Source organism: Alligator mississippiensis, chromosome 2 (genome assembly GCF_030867095.1).
Source record: "Alligator mississippiensis isolate rAllMis1 chromosome 2, rAllMis1, whole genome shotgun sequence".
Taxonomy (NCBI): Eukaryota; Metazoa; Chordata; order Crocodylia; family Alligatoridae; genus Alligator; species Alligator mississippiensis.
This window is the reverse complement of record NC_081825.1, coordinates 125,217,462-125,233,264: the sequence shown is the minus strand read 5'-3', so window position 1 is coordinate 125,233,264 and position 15,803 is coordinate 125,217,462. Positions and strand designations below refer to the sequence as shown.

Sequence of the window (15,803 nt, the reverse complement as noted above, 5' to 3'; positions counted from 1 at the left end):
TTTTTTAATTTTAACATAAAGTAAATGTAAACGGTCTATTGGTGGAAAATAGCAAATTCAGTCTCCAAGAGAAGATATGCCTATGGCCATGCACAAACTAAGCCTAACAACGATTTTAGCAGTGTAGAATCTCAGTTGACAACAACTCATTTCAGCTGTGCCATTCAGACTTGACCCTGCCAGATGAGAAGTCCAGGTTAGTAGAACATGACTTTGGAAAGGTAAAAAACTTTCCTTTTATGATGTACAGCATAGCTTTGGCATCAATCCGTACCCTCAAGTAATATGTCCTTACAGAGGAGACCATGACAATTCTTGCTGTTGCTAGCTCTACCTTATGCTAGAGAACAGCTGATTTTAGAAATTACTAGAATTATTTTTCCCCACCTATATCCTTCTAAACATTAATACTTGGTATACATTATTGCATGAGAAATTGGGATGGAAAGAAAGCAAAGTCTTTGTGCATAATTGAACATAAAACTCCATAAATACTTTATAATATGAAACATTTCTTTAATTTTATTTAAATATGAATAAAATGTTTTAACTTGCCTCTCTGTGGCTTCATTAGCACAACATTAGCATAACATGGGAGTCCATATCTTTTAAAAATTTTCCTCTGAAGACACAATTCAAATCCAGGTAGCTGATACAATCCAGCAAGGATTTAGGCAGAGAAGCAGTACTTCCAGCTTTCCTAATCCTTTTGTTTTCAATAATGCTAAGCATGGGGAAGTCTATACAACAGCCTGCAGTGTAGAAATACTCAGCTTCTAAATTTGAATTTCACTGTCTTCCCATAGCAACATGAGCAATTTTACCCTGTCAAGGCTCAGGCTAAGGACACTGGCGCTGAACTGCATGCTGACTTAGACTACCTGAATTCACAAAGATACCTTGCGTACAATGCAGAATCTATTAAATAGATATAACCCATACTTCACTTTAGAACAGTTAAGTTACACACACAGAGCATCTTTCCACAGAAAGTGAGATATTATTTATTGCTGTTCAAAATATTTTCAAAAGAAATAATTTGAGCAAGTGGTTAAATAAGAACAGGCAAAAGAGATACCTGTATGTTATATAATGCACACCTAATATTCCCATCATCTCACCCACCAGGTGACCTTCTCTGAGCCCACTGTTTTGTCTAGTGCCTCAGAATTTCAGTCTGAACCAGTGGAAGGCCGTAAGGTCAGCAAAGTTGTAAAGACCACCCTGGTACAAGGAGAAAGAATGGAGAAACACCTGGGAGATGCTAGCTTAGCCACTGATCTTCCATCAGCCAAAGAGGATTTTGAAGAGGTAAAGTGCCTTCCAAATGAAAGCTTTGAACTAATGTGACAATATTCCGAAATAGAGGAGAACAGTTTGGTCCATATAAACCCACGCAGTCCCACTGAAGTCCATGCGGTTGCATAGGTGGCACATAGGACTGGTGGGGACCTTGCTGGAGAGTGACTCCAGTCCCTCCCTGTTGTAAGCAACTGGCCCCTTCTACACATTACAGGTATCACACAATTAACTGGTTAATTATGCAGTTACCTTGGGACCAGCTACTCATGCAGAGTACCAGTCACACCATAAAAAAAGCTCCAACCAGCTATACAATTAGATCTTGAAAATGTGTACTAACTTTAGAGCTGGTTGTTTTCAAGCTTTAATTGGCATGTGTAGCAGGGTCTCCTCTGACACAGGGGTGCACCATGCCCAGCTGAAGCTGGGAGTGCTGCAACTGAGGGGACTCTGAGCCCCAGCAGCTGCTGACTCTGGGTCCCAGCAGCACCCTGCAGCTGCCTGTACTCAGAGCTGTGGATGGTGGGTCCCTGCAATGTGCTTCCCAGTCCCAGGACCCAGCTGGATCCCAGCAGTCGTGAGGTACAGCTGCAATCTCTCAGCCTTGGGGGCTTTATGCACTCCTGAAGTGGAGAGCTTGTGGCAGCTGTATCTCCTAGCCTTAGGGGAGACACTGGGTGCCCCCAAAGCTGGAAGCCTCTCAGCTGAGGGGGCTGCCAGCTACAGGAGCATGCTTCTTGTGGGTGCAAAGGGAGCCCAGGATCAGGTTCCTCCTTCACCAGCAATAAGGCACAATGGGATCTAGTGTATAATCCCACAGTCATGCCTCCTGCCATGCATGTGTGGCATGGCAGGAGGCATGAAAGTGTGGATCACACATTAGATCCCATCATGCTTTTACCTGCACATGTAAAGGGGCCCAATATGTCATAAAATATCTTTGCATGGTTTAATTCTAATGATTAATGAATTTGCTTCCAAGTACTTGACCAAATCTTGTATGAAATAGAGGCTTTTCTGTATCCAAACACTGGTAGGATTTAGCTAACATTTAGACACTTAACATTCAGTTATTTAAAATGGTATGTTTATGTGGTAGAGTTGGGTTGCATAGATTTAACAGCATCAGTTTCTAATCAAGTAGGTATAGCTGGGGGAAGGGAACGACGAAGGGTTGGAAATGGCTACAGATAAAGATTAAGTAATTTTAATATAAATAAGAAATTCCATTCCAATTTATCATCTGCTTTGTCTTTCTAAAACATGTTCTGATCAGTTCAAATTCCCTGTATCTATACAAAAGTGAAACAAATATACTGTCCTGCTTTGAGCAGGGGGTTGGACTAGATAGCCTCCTGAGGTCCCTTCCAGCCCTCATTTTCTATGATTCTATGATTTTTTTTTGCAATTATTTATGCAAGCACTGCAGTTTTTCTAAGATATTTATTAATTAAGCCTTTCTGTAATCTAAGAATTAATATTTGTAATATTTGTTTGGAAAATGTTAACATCTGTCTTTTATTCCACTTGGATTAAGAACGACAGCATTACAATGTGTTAGGGCCAATTTTACAATCCTTTTGCCCCCATACATTCCTAATGTTTTGTGATCTGTCTCCGTATAATCAATTAGCCTGTCTGATTTGTATAAGCAGAAAAAAGATTTTCCAGGGGTCCTTCCTTTTATTTACATATTATTGTCACGGATTTTTGGTCCCCGCCTCACAGTAATACTAGATTCTGTTTGTAAGGCTCCCCTGAGGTCCAGTGTTGAGTTTCATGGCAAATTGAAAATACAGAGGGGTTGAAATAAATCTGAAAGTACTTTTGAGCAGATAAATCTGAAAATGCACCAACACAGTTTGCTGCTTTCAGACGCTTCATTCTGTGAAAGAGTAAAAGGAAAGAACCAACACTGATGTAGATTTCTCTCCTTTACCCTTGATAGGGAGGAATACTACTTGTTTCCATATGGACTGCAAACTCCTCACCCTACCCATTGCCATTGTCTGCTCAGTAACTATTGGGAAGCAACAGTAGAGTTTTGGTTAGGTTGGTTGGGTTTTTTTGTTTGTTTTTTACAGCCCAGAGAGAAGGTGTCAGGCAAAAATCATTATGGGATCACAGAAACTGTCCTGTAAAAAATAGCAAGGAATTTCCCTTCCTCCATTTATTTTTGTCACAAGTCCAGAACAGCCACTGGAGAAATTGTAACATAAAAACCCAGTGTGTACCAGTACAGAAATATGGATTGTTATTAGGAGGCTGGAAACATGGGAAACAAAGATCAAATATCAATTTCCTTGGGGTTTATGTAGTACAAAGTTCAGGCCAAATTATATGCATCCTTGCTGCTACTGAAATGCATGCAAAGTACTAGACCCCTAAAGAATGGGATTCATATAAGCCAGAAAGCAATGCTTAAGTGCCACTTGGCAACTCTGCCTCGGGCCAAAACTTTTACCACCCTACTCTAAACCATTAATTTCCTCTTTGTGCACACTGCCTCCCTGTCCCACCCCCCTCCAAAGTATAGCTGCTGTGTGACATGCAGTCAGCACCACTTTAACCAGGCACTGTCACCAGCTGCCTTACATTTTCCAACATTTGGCAATCAAGGACAGAACACATTCTTGCAGCAGTGCTCCTTAGCACCACTGCAGTCAATTTAGACATGCCCTACGGCAGTGTTTCTGCCCCTGAGATGGCATGCAATGTTCCTAGGGGGAGCATGTGTGAATCTCAGCCACTGATTGCCCCCAATTCCCATAGCTGAGGGATATCAGTGGTGGAGTCTGAAGTATTAGGGAGGGGAAAACAGCTGACCCTGTTGTGATGGGGTGCAAACTCACAAAGCCTGAGAATCAGAGCTCTTTCATTAAGGTAAAGGAAAAGAGGAGAATTGTATCTTACAATACAATACAATACAATACAAGCACAGGCACACGTTTTGCTTTGCCCATTATGATACAGATTCAGAACCATAGAATCATAGGACTGAAAGAGACCTCAGGGATCATCTAGGCCAAGCCTTTGCACAAATGCAAGATGCACTACTGAACTATCCCAGATAAATGCCTATCCAGGGTCTCCTTGAAAATCTCCAGTCAAGGAAATCCTGTAACTTCCTCGGCAGTTCTTTTCATCATCCCACTGTTCTCTCAGTGAGGAAGGTTAATTTCCCCACTCCCTCTCCACTCCTGAAGCTAAAATCTGTTTGCTTGCTATTTAAAATCATTGTGTTGTATCCTGCCATCTGCAGCATAAGAAAACAAGTCCTTTTCCTTGATGGCAGTAAGAAATATTTGGAAGGGGTTATCATGTCCCCCTTAATCTCCTTTGTACCATATTAAATATATCTAGTTCTCTCAACATTTTCTTCTCTCCACTATCCTCTGTCTAGTCTGAAGCAAGATTTGAACTCAGAGACTACGAACACTGATGTATAGGACATTCAGATATATGTCATTCTTGATGGTGTTGTTCCTTTTAGTATAAATCAGAATCATAGATAATTAGGGTAGGAAGGGACCTCAGGAGGGCATCTAGTCCTACCCCTTGCTCAAAGCAGGACCATCCCCAACTAGATTATCCCAGCCAGGGCTTTGTCAAACTGGGCCTTAAAAACCTCCAAGGATGGAGATTCCACCAGCTCTCTAGGTAACCTGCCTAAATACGACTTCTGAGGAGAGGCTGAGGGGATTTGATAGCAGCCTTTAACTACCTGAAGGGGGTGCCCAAGAGAATGGAGCTAGACTGTTCTCAGTAGTGACAAATGACAGAACAAGGAGCAATGGTCTCAAGTTACGGAAAGGAAGGTTTAGGCTGCGTTTTAGAAAGAATTTTCTCACTAGGAGGGTGGTGAAACACTGGAACAGAAGTCATGTGCCCCAGCCCCCTACCCATTATCGTTGCTCTCTGCTGAACTCTCTCCAATTTGTCCACATCCTTTCTACAGTTTGGGGCCCAAAACTGGACACAGTACTCCAGATGTGACCTCACCAGTACAAAATAGAGGGGAATAATTATTTCCCTCAATCTGCTGGCAACGCTTCTACTAATGCATCCCAGTATGCTGTTAGCTTTCTTGGCAACAAGAGCACACTGCTGACTCATATCCAGTTAATTGTCCACTGTAACCCCCAGGTCCTTTTCTGTAGAGCTGCTGCTTAGCCAGTTGGTCCCAAACCTGCAGTGGTAAATATTCATTAGAGGAAGGATGGACCTGGATTTTCCCCAGAAATGATTTAAATCACTGGGCTAGAATCACTCTCTTTCCCATTGAATATTTAATTATTTGTGCAAAAGAGACTAGCTTTGAATAGAATGAGAGAGACTGTCTCAGAACGCTCTGTAACTCACTAATGTACATTATATTTGGGTGGGAGATCTGTCCACATCAGGGAAAAGAAGGAATTGATCCCAGGCTTCCCCACTCCAAGGCAATGATATTCTAATCACCAGATTTTTAGGTATAAGGAGACTACTAGTTCCTTCTGATGGTGATGCAGTGTGTCAGGTATAGGGGTGCCTATCAGATTCGATTTTGTGGATAGAAAGAGATGCTGAACAGCTCAGTGCTGTGACTATATATGTAGTTATGAGCCTGTCTAGTGGCAGAAATTTATACCTATAAAGTTAGGCAAGAGCTGAGCAAGGATTTTTTGTGAACAATCCAGGTGCCAAAATGCTGGCACCTAAATCACCCTTATAAATGTAGTCCCAAGAAGCTGACCCAACTCCCAGTGCATTAAATGATAGACTTTACATAGCTTAAGAGGGAAGCAGTGTCAGTCCAAAGAATTAGCTTAGAAAACAACAAAGTTTAATTCAGGTAACGACATTACAGAAGGTAGGAGAAAAATAACCCAAACAAATTCATGCATAGCTAGTAGGAAAACCTTATTAATTAGCAGCAAAAATCCAAAAAAAAAAAAAAAAAAGGTGGTACTGCAGTGAGATGCTTTCAGTTCTTGTATTTTTTTCCTTTCAGCACAGTCAAGGGTTTGAACAGCTAGTCTTACCTATGTGCTAATACTGGGAGGAGGTGGGCATTCTAGAAGAAAGGAAGATGCGGGGCAGAAAGAGTGGGAAATGGCAGCTGAAAATTGCCCTGAAAGATGTAGATGCCTCAAGTCTTTCTGTTGCAGGAAAGAGGGTTGCTGTAGTAGCTGTTGTAGATGGATATCAATGCAGCTAGGTAGTCAAAGGAAATAGTACTGAACAATATTGCTTTCCATACTGGAACTGAAAGTATTCTTCAGTGGGGATTTATATTTTAGAGAAGATTTTTCAAGGGCATAAGGGGCAGTGAGGTGCTGAACTGTGATTCGTGCCTGTTTCCTCCTTGACTTCTGAATTTTTTTTTTCAGCTTTACTATCACTAACTTGAAAATATTTAAATATGCAGTACAGTTATTGTAGGATTTTGTTTTGTGTTTCACTGTAGGCATTGAGTTACGCAGGTAACCAGACAAAAATCCAGCTCCCTACTTTAGTAGAGAAAGAGATCTTGAAAGAGGATGGATCAGTTATTAAAAGGTTTGAGTTGGCATGGCAGTGAAGTTTTGGTTGAAAAGGATTAACAAACTAACACCAAAATTGTATGCAAGTGAAATGATTTCTGAAATCTAAATTATGGCCCTTTGGCAGGACCTAAAGCTTTATCTGCAAAAATACGAAGTTATGTAAGCTAACAGAGTGAAAATTAAGGAAAATTCAAACACTAGAAAGCTCTCCACTTAGATATATTGAAAGACTCATTCACTGTTGTTGGGACAAGACATAATACTAGATTGGTTTTACAGCAGAGGCATGAGGGAGATGCAATGGATTGTTAGAGCTAACAAAATAATCAAGGTTAGTATACAATTGTCTTACATGTGTTTTTTCACCATTTGAGTACTAGTATATGCATGTACAATACAACATGCATGTAAGTGAGAATTGAAGTTCATCATGAACATTAGTGTTGCTACTATATCATGCAGTAAAGACAGGGGAGGACCTTTCAGCAGCAGCAAAGTACTAGAGTTTATCCTGCTTAGATTTATTTGAAATCAAAACCAGCACTTAAGTCAAGTGTGTATTTCTTTTTCTTTCTTTTAACATATGAAAGAGGCAAGGATTTGGGGGGGTGATATCTGTTATTGTATCAACTCACTGGTTGCATTAAAGTGAAACTAATAAAGTTAGACATGCTTTTGAATGCAGTGCATTCTTCATTGAGTCTGAGGAGGGAAGCAAGGCCAGTGATAGTTGACTGTTAAGAGCAGAGACTAGGGCTGATAGGTTGTGGGAGGTGGGGGAGAGAAATTCCCTGTTGACAAACAGTAACAGAAGTCAAGCTTGATTACTGGAAGATAAAGACATACCAAAGAGAAGGAGGGGCTTTATTATTGTGAAAGTTATTATTATTGTTACTATTATTGTTATTATTATATCCTCCCTTTTTATAGGTCTTGATCTACTAATAATCAAGCTTCTTTTCTTCTGCTGATTGTTTGTCTACTTCTCTGGGAATCCTCCCCCTTCCCCTCCTCCTCTAAACTGACAGCTCTGGGCACTGTGTGCATGTGGTCCAGGGGTCAGGGGGAGCTCTTTAATGAGAGCAGCTCCAAGAGCCACTCTAATTAAAGTGTTGCAGCATCTCACATATCAAGGTTCTTATGCGCTTTATTTCAAGCACCCCTGCTGTCATTTTGAAGTGCAGGGACACTGATACATGAGACATGGGAGGCTGCTGGAGTGTGGTATTTACCATCCTCCAGCAGACTCAATTAACTACAGCCTCTGCACTTGTGTATAGGCACCCCCTGCTTTTAACCGTTAACTATTTTGAACCATTTGACCATTAACTATTGCTGTCCTTGTTTTTCCCCTCAGACCCGATGAAGAATGCCTTGCATTCAAAAGCTTGTCTAATTTTATTCCAACCAGTGAGTTAGTCCAAGAAAAGATACTACCTCAAAAAACTTTTGCCTCTTGCATAACTCTTGGACCATTATGGATAGAACGTCACTCAGAAGTGTTAGAATGATATTGTAGCCAGGATCTACCAGGAATGTGCTTTCTACCAACCAAAACTTGGAGCTGGCTCTGAATTTCTGACTGGAAGCTCTGTCCAGGAATATAATGAAAAGCACAACAGGAAAGGCTGCCATATACAGTCTCCTTGTGACTATTTTAAACCAGTGTTGAAGAGTGGAGTATAATACTTATGTCTGAGTGGAAACCAAAGTAAAAACCAGGCCTAGGGGATGCCTTTTTCCTTAGGGACCTTATACATTCCTGTCTATTTAGAACAGAAGACTAATTTCACCATCTAAGGTCAGGATCTTTTTGCCCTTATAGTGCCTCTGAATGTAACGCCATGAATGCACATAATTTGTTTGGAAAGAATATATGATAGAGATACAACTGGGGATGAACATCACCTGGAAAAAAAAAAAAAAAGCACAGGATGAAATCATGTAGATTAACAATGAAAAAGGTTCAGACTCATCTGAAGTTACACAGAAGTCCTGTGCAAACATGCCTCTGCCTCATCATGTGTAAGAGGAAGAACAGCAAGGCTGTTGTGTTTAGAGCAGTGGTCACCAACTGGTCAATCTCAGGCTGGGGGGGGCTGAGCATGTGCGTGCATGTGTATATGCGCCTCCCCCCACCCAGCAGGTCAGTCCGTGAGGGAGGGAAGGGGCGGGGGTCAGATAGAGGCCCCCGCAGTGAGGGACAGAGTTCAGCAGAGGCAGGAGTAAGGTGAGTGGGGTCCCAGCCAGGCACGTGGTGGGAAGGTTGAGCCCAGGCGACTCATCCAGGGACACGGGGGGCTTCTGCCATTGTGCGTACCCCAGTAGAGGCCCCGTGGGGCACATCCCCCCCCATCTGTGTGCAGCGGAGGAGGCTGCCATTGTGGGCTGGTCTTTATGCCCCAAGCCCCACTGCAGCTGGCCCAGGAGCAGCTTAATGCCACATGCATCCCACTGCTGGACTGAGCCTTGTCCCCTGCATGCCCGGTGGCGGGTGCACATGGCATCAGGCCATGCCCAGGCTAGCTGCAGCAGGGCTTGGGGCACAAAGGTTAAACCGCAATCACACTTGCCCCTGGGCATCTGCTTGTCCCACCACCTGGATCAGCCAGGACCCCATTCCCCCCATCCCCTGCTCCTGCTTGTGCCCTCCCTCACTGCTGGGGTCTTGATCTGTCTCCCTCACCCCCCACAACCCTTTCCTTTCCCCTTGCCCCTTCCCCCACAGTCTTACCTGCTGGGGATACGTGCCCCCAAATAATTTTTTGTCCCTCTGCCTTGATCTTCCCCCCCCACCCTTCCCACCCCACAGACTGACCTGCAGGGGGCAGAGGGGGAGCAGGCATGATGGTAGATCTTGGGTTGCTTTTTAATTAAAAAAGTGATCTCCTACCCAAAAAGTTTGGAGACCACTGGTTTAGAGAAATGCAGAAGAAATAAGGATGTCATTTGTTTTGTCCTCTAGCTAGTCACTGCAAAGCTGAAACACTGGGAAATAGTGAAAATAGTTTGTTGCATATCAGTTAAAAGCATTTCTATAGGATGGTGATATTAATAAATGCAGATGGATGCTGACAGGAGAACCACGGAGTGTTAACTAGGATATTCCCAAACCCAACTGAAATCTCAGATATATATCTGCATGCTTTTGACTGTACACGTGTTTTCTCTTCTTTGCAAGCACTATTAACAAATACAAAGTATTCAAGCACTAATCTATGGATGCAGCGCACGCAAACAAAAAAAAAGAAAAAAAAAGTACTGTTTGATCAATATTTCAAGTCACTGGGCATCAATTTAAAGGGATATATTTTTTATTAGGTCAAAATAAGTAAGTTTCAAATCCTACATGTTGCTTCAATTGCCAGTCTTTATAACATTTGAAATTGTTCAAGATTATGAGTGAGGTTTTGAAATGCATTCAGGAGATCAAAACACTTTCAAGGGAGTTGGAAAGGGGAAGAAATGAGGAGAAATTTAGAATGACTTTTTAAACAAGACAGTAGCGTGTAACATTAAATTAATGCAATTGAATGACTAATGAAATGATAATGGTGAGTACAGAATCAAATAGCACAGTGGCGAGAAGGGGGGTGTTCTGTAACTAACCAAACTGATGGCACTAGGGGTGCCTGTACTTGATCACGGAGGCTGCTCTGACGTGCTGTAATTACAGCGTGTCGGAGCAGGCTCAGTTAATCAAGTCTGCTGGAGTGTGGCAATTACCACGCTCCAGCAACCTCCTGCATCCTATGCATCAGTGTCCCCATGGTTAAAAATGGCAGTGGGGGCACTTGAAATAAAGCTCAGTTGATGAGCTTTAGTTCAAGCATCTCCATCACCATTTTTAAGCACGGGGATGCTGATACATGGGATGCGGTGGTGCTTTAATTAGAATAGCTCTCGGAGCTGCTCTAATTAAAGCACCATCTCCCACCCCTGGAGCAAGTATAAAAGTGCCCTGTGTTTTGAAGGAGAACCTAACAAATGCAATGGCCTTCATTAGATAGCATGCCCATAGAATAGAGTATGTATTTCACTGTCATATAAAGTTGCTTGGCATAATTATTGTGACAAAAATCCAAGAGCTCCTATTGGTTTGTATTGTGAAAAGCTAGTTGAAACAGGAAATCTGGTTTGGGTATGTCATCCATTTAAGCTTTGAATCAGAATGTGTTTGGATGGTCTGAGTTCAGCGTTTGGGTTAGATTGTTGATGGCTACAGATCTTCTCATGTAATCTACAGTCCCAGAGCCTTATCAGTCCATTAGTCCCCCTAAAAAAGGTATCGGGCTATTTAATGCAATTCAGGGAAGAGAAATTTTAAAATTCTAAAATTGTAGGAGAGTACAGCTCAGGTAAGCGGGGTGGCAGAGGCAAGGAGGAGAGGGGGAAATCCACATTTATTCTCTACTGACAATTTCTCTTTAGGACAACAATGAATAAAGCCAGCACACAGAAGAGGACTGTGGTGAAGGACCAGTATGGAAAACATGTTCATGTGGAACAGCTGGAGGATGTACCAGAAGCACTACCGCAGGATGACCTCCAGCATGACCTGCAGCAACTTCTTAGACATTTTTGCAAAGAGGACTGGAAACAAGAGGCTAAACAAGAAGCCACCACATCTCCACAATAGAACACATATCCATCCATCTAGTGTGCAGCATTCACAATCTTCTATAGATGTAGACTCTGTAACTTACATAATCACTGGAAGACACTGACATGGCATATGCAGTGAATTCAGTTTGTTTATTTCTTTTTCTTTTCCTTTTTTTTAAACCCGAAAGCTAATTTGTGACCAAAGATAGCATCCTTCGTTCAGGATGATTTATCCACTAAGCCTCCGTCTTTGTGCTGAATTGAGAACTTGTCAACTTTGCCACTTTTTGCTCTGCCTTTGCTTCTGCACTAGCTCCATGAAAATGCATTTGTCAAGCCAGCTTCATCCACAGGCCTCTTCAAGTGTCTATGTACATGCATCATAAGAAGAGAGATTAATGTGTAAACTGTACGTAGCTAAAGTGCTTGGACTTATAAGACTGCAAAAAAAAGAAGAAAGAAAACTCACTGCCTACGATTAGAAATAGCTTCGTGGATTACAAGGTCTATCAAAACTGATGAACAGCGATTATTAAAAATATTGCTAACACAATCTACTGAACACAGACCCACTGGAGAGGAAGCATTGCAGATCTACTGCATCCAGAGGACTTCCAGTTTAGTGATCTATCATAATTAAAGGCTCTAAGAGTCAGATTGTTACCCTTAAAATGCAGCTGTTCCCATGAAATTACAGCTGACTGTTGCCATCAATACTTTTAAGACTCTTGGACAGCCACTTAAGGATTTCCAGAAGAAAAAAAAAAATAGGTAAACAACTTGCTAGCAGCTATATCTATGGCACATTTGCATACGGTATTAAAATCTTTTAGATCTGGACATGTGGCAGGGTGTTTTAAACAGCTATAACTACAGTAGTTTCCTGTTTTCATCACTGCTTTAGCAAACTACATTGTCTTATTGGTGGTACTTCCTGCTGGCCACTGCACTGTAGATAACTATGGGAGAAAGACTTTCCACTATACAAAGAGATTAAGTAATTCACCATGATTTATCAAGATTGTCTCTTATCTGATACATGCATGTGGCATTTGAAAACTCAAAACCAAACCCTCTTCTAATCATGTCAATGACGTGTTAGCCCTCTTAGCACTGAGCGAGCAGTTTTTACCTTCAAATTAAGTTGTTTGTTTGGTTATTTTAATTTTGCTCACTAGAGCAGAATCCTTGCAATTTTTGTTAATATTTTCTTTGTTTATATATTTCTAAACAAACCCTCTGAAAATCATAATAGCATTTCTGCACTTTTATTTTCAAAGAAGGGAATATAAAAGATTGAAATATTTTGTGCCCTATACCTTATTCTACTAGTGGTTGGAGCTCTGTAGTATTTTAACATATAATATATATATACATATAAAGATACAGTTTAGTTATTTGATAAAGGAAAAGTATATTCAAAAAAGGAGAAGAATGATTTGAGGCCTCCATGGGGTGAGTGAAATTTTTCCAAACGTATCAGGCATTTTACTCTTCTGTGGGGAAAAAAAAGTGACTCACTCAGTGCTCAGAAAGTCAAAACAAAAAACCCACCACAAAACAAGGGCACTTCCTCATTAAAGTAATGAAGCCAAAAAAGCAAAATATCATGGGAGGTTCGATTTCCTGCAGGCAAAACAAGGCACTGTGCTAACTGTTTTTGGCAGTCAAACAGGAAACGAGCATTTTTTGGCAGCCAAAATGAAAGAGAACCATGATGAAATATTTCAAGATACACCATGGCTTTCTTAGTGTCAAGGACATCACCAGATGACCTTCAAGAACGGGGGCGCTAAAGAAATGCATTTCTGTTGTGTTACTTGCGGTGCAGATGATGTTCTGTGTAACAACATAATGGTTATTCACCTTTTTAATTTTGAATTTTTGCTGTGTTATCAAAGAACTTGAATACTGTGAGAAGAAGTGAATTTTAAGTTGATGAATCAGCATCTTGTTCCCATGGTGATAACACTGAATATATCTATGAGGGCATGTATTAGTTAAAGATTTAAAAAAAATACAAACACTAACAATACATAGCTGCAATGTGTACAATGGCTGATTTAATTAAATAAAATGTACAAGTGTTAAATGTAGCAATAATGGCATGTTCTCTTTTACTAGCAATGTGTTAGGGAAGAACGTCTGTCCTAACTTCAATGTCCCAATGGTCCCACATCCTCAACACTGAATTACTTTTACATAAAGTGTCAAGATTCCAATATAAGCACATACCCCTCAAGGTTACCTTTAGGATGTAGGGCTCAACATTAAGGACTAACATGTATCTCCAGTTATCACATCATAGTATAAGGATCTGATAGGTAGCATAATAGTGATGGTAATGATGGCTTTTTAGTAATGAACATTGGATTGTATTGATGTGTTTGGGCACCAAGGGCAACATTTACCCTTCAATTGTTTTGTCTGTAGCAGGCACAAATATGGGCCAGATTATATTTCTTAGTACCCATGACTTTACACCTGGAAGTATGGAAACTGTTAATCCAGGTTACTTAACCTGAAACATATAGGACAAAACTCTTCCCTGATTTATATCCCTTCTAACCACTGACAACGTAAGGCAAGTTTAATGCAGAATTTGACCTTTTGGGGTCTACAGTACACCTAATTCTGCTTTCAAATGCCATGGTGTAAATCTGGAGTTGTTCTGTTCTTCCATTGGAGTTTCTGGCCCATGCACCAGAGTGCACACTGGCCACAAGGGAAGAAGAATCAAGACTTGACTTGTATGTTTTCTTTGAAGAATCCAGGAGGTGCATCTCAGGTAACTATTTTGCTACTAGTTAAATAGCTTTCTGATGCTGTACATTTCAGACACAAAGCAGTTGAATCTCTCTGTTTTAAGTGGAAAGGGGGCAGGGAACAGAACAAACCAATACAAAAGCTCAGGTCTTAATGGTGAAGCTGCTATTGGTGCTTCTGCTAACCAAAGATTTAGACCATAAATCTGTTGAATAATTACCACCTCCCCCCCACAAAAAAGAAGAAAACAAAAAACTTTCACTGGGGAATGATTGGCTAGGCTGTAGTACTGCAGAGAAGGACCTAGGGTTACAGTCAGAAATGGATCCAGTATTTCTCAAAAGGGGTGCAGTAGCAGTGACTGGTCCTACAGGATTGGCTGCACACCCTGTTTCCTGCTGCCTCCATCCCTTCCCCCTCTCACCAGAGTGGAAAGACCATGCTGCAGGGAAAGCAGCCAAGGATTCAAGTCCCAAGACAGGTAAGAATTTCATCCCCCTACCCCTCCATGCTCAGCAGCTCCTCTCCTCCCCACCTATTTCCTGCTGTCTGTGCTGTCCCAGGGTTGCTTCTGTCCCACTGCAGCAGTGCTGGCTTCACCCCCCCTGCCCTGCTGCCTGCAGGTGGCAATAATGTAGTGGGTGGGGGCAGGCTACCAGAGCTGGCCTTGCCCCCGCCCCTTACTCTTTGCAGATGACAGTGGAGGCAGCATGGGGCGGGGAGGGGAAGGAGCGGGGTTGGGATGTCATGGCTGGACATCTGCCCCTCCCCTCCCCAAGCTGCTGCCACGTCAGGCTGAGCTTCCCGCTTCCCCCCATAGCTGTGGCGGGCCGACTCCTGCTGGGGCTCAGGCCTTCTCCCTCCCTTGGGCCTGGGCCCATTCTTCCCCCACCTCACCCCCTGCCCCCCGTGGCTCCAAGTCCGCTTCTCCCCACCCTTGGGCCTGGTCCTCCCCCACATCAGGCCCAGGCGGGGCGTGGGGGAGCAGGCCCAAATCCCAAGCAGCAGGAGGTAAAGAGGGAGCGGGCCTGGACCGGGAGGGCGGGGTGGGGGGCGGGCTCCATTCCCACACACTCCTCCCCTTCCCCCCCTGCCATTCCTGATGGGGATTGGCTAATACACACACACACACACACACACACACACAAAAGCTCCAGGGGGAGAGGCAGCCTGGAAAAGTGGGAATGGGAGGGAAGAAAATTGGGCCGGGGGGAGGGGACATACTTTTGACCACATAGGGGAAAGTGGTCAGGGAATCCTTACCTTCTTTGGTTATGCTGCTTCTGCGGCATGGTCCAAAAGAGGGGTTCAGCTATGCCACTGTTCCTCCTCTGGATCTGCCCCTGGTTACAGTAGGCCATAAGCTGAATATGAGCCAGTGGTGTGGTCTTGTTGCAAAACCCACCACCCAAGAGCATTAAATTAACAAGAACGTCACTGGCAAAAAGTGATTCTTCAGCACTGATAAAGCCTCACCTGAAGTGCTGTGTACAGTTTCAGGCCCCACACTTCATGAAGGATGTGGACAGTTTAGAAAAAGTCCAGCAGAGAGCAACACAAATGATAAGGGACTAGGAAACATTACTCATGAGGAACGCCTGA

General features: G+C 42.5%; 1 protein-coding gene across 27 annotated transcripts in view; it reads left to right on the top strand.

Annotated features, from left to right (window-relative positions):
* ANK2 (ankyrin 2) overlaps positions 1–13,531 on the top strand; it is a 699,650-nt gene extending 686,119 nt beyond the window's left edge. For 25 of the 27 annotated variants that reach the window (XM_059722104.1, XM_059722109.1, XM_059722108.1 and 22 more), the window contains 2 exons: positions 1,129–1,311; positions 11,262–11,370. In XM_059722104.1, coding sequence (XP_059578087.1) covers positions 1,129–1,311; positions 11,262–11,276 — 198 coding nt within the window. In that variant the 3' untranslated portion in view covers positions 11,277–11,370. Of the gene's footprint in view, positions 1–1,128; positions 1,312–6,751; positions 6,844–11,261 lie in introns of all 27 variants that reach the window. The other 2 variants (XM_059722122.1, XM_059722112.1) reach the window with 2 other exon arrangements.
* Positions 13,532–15,803: the final 2,272 nt, after the last annotated feature.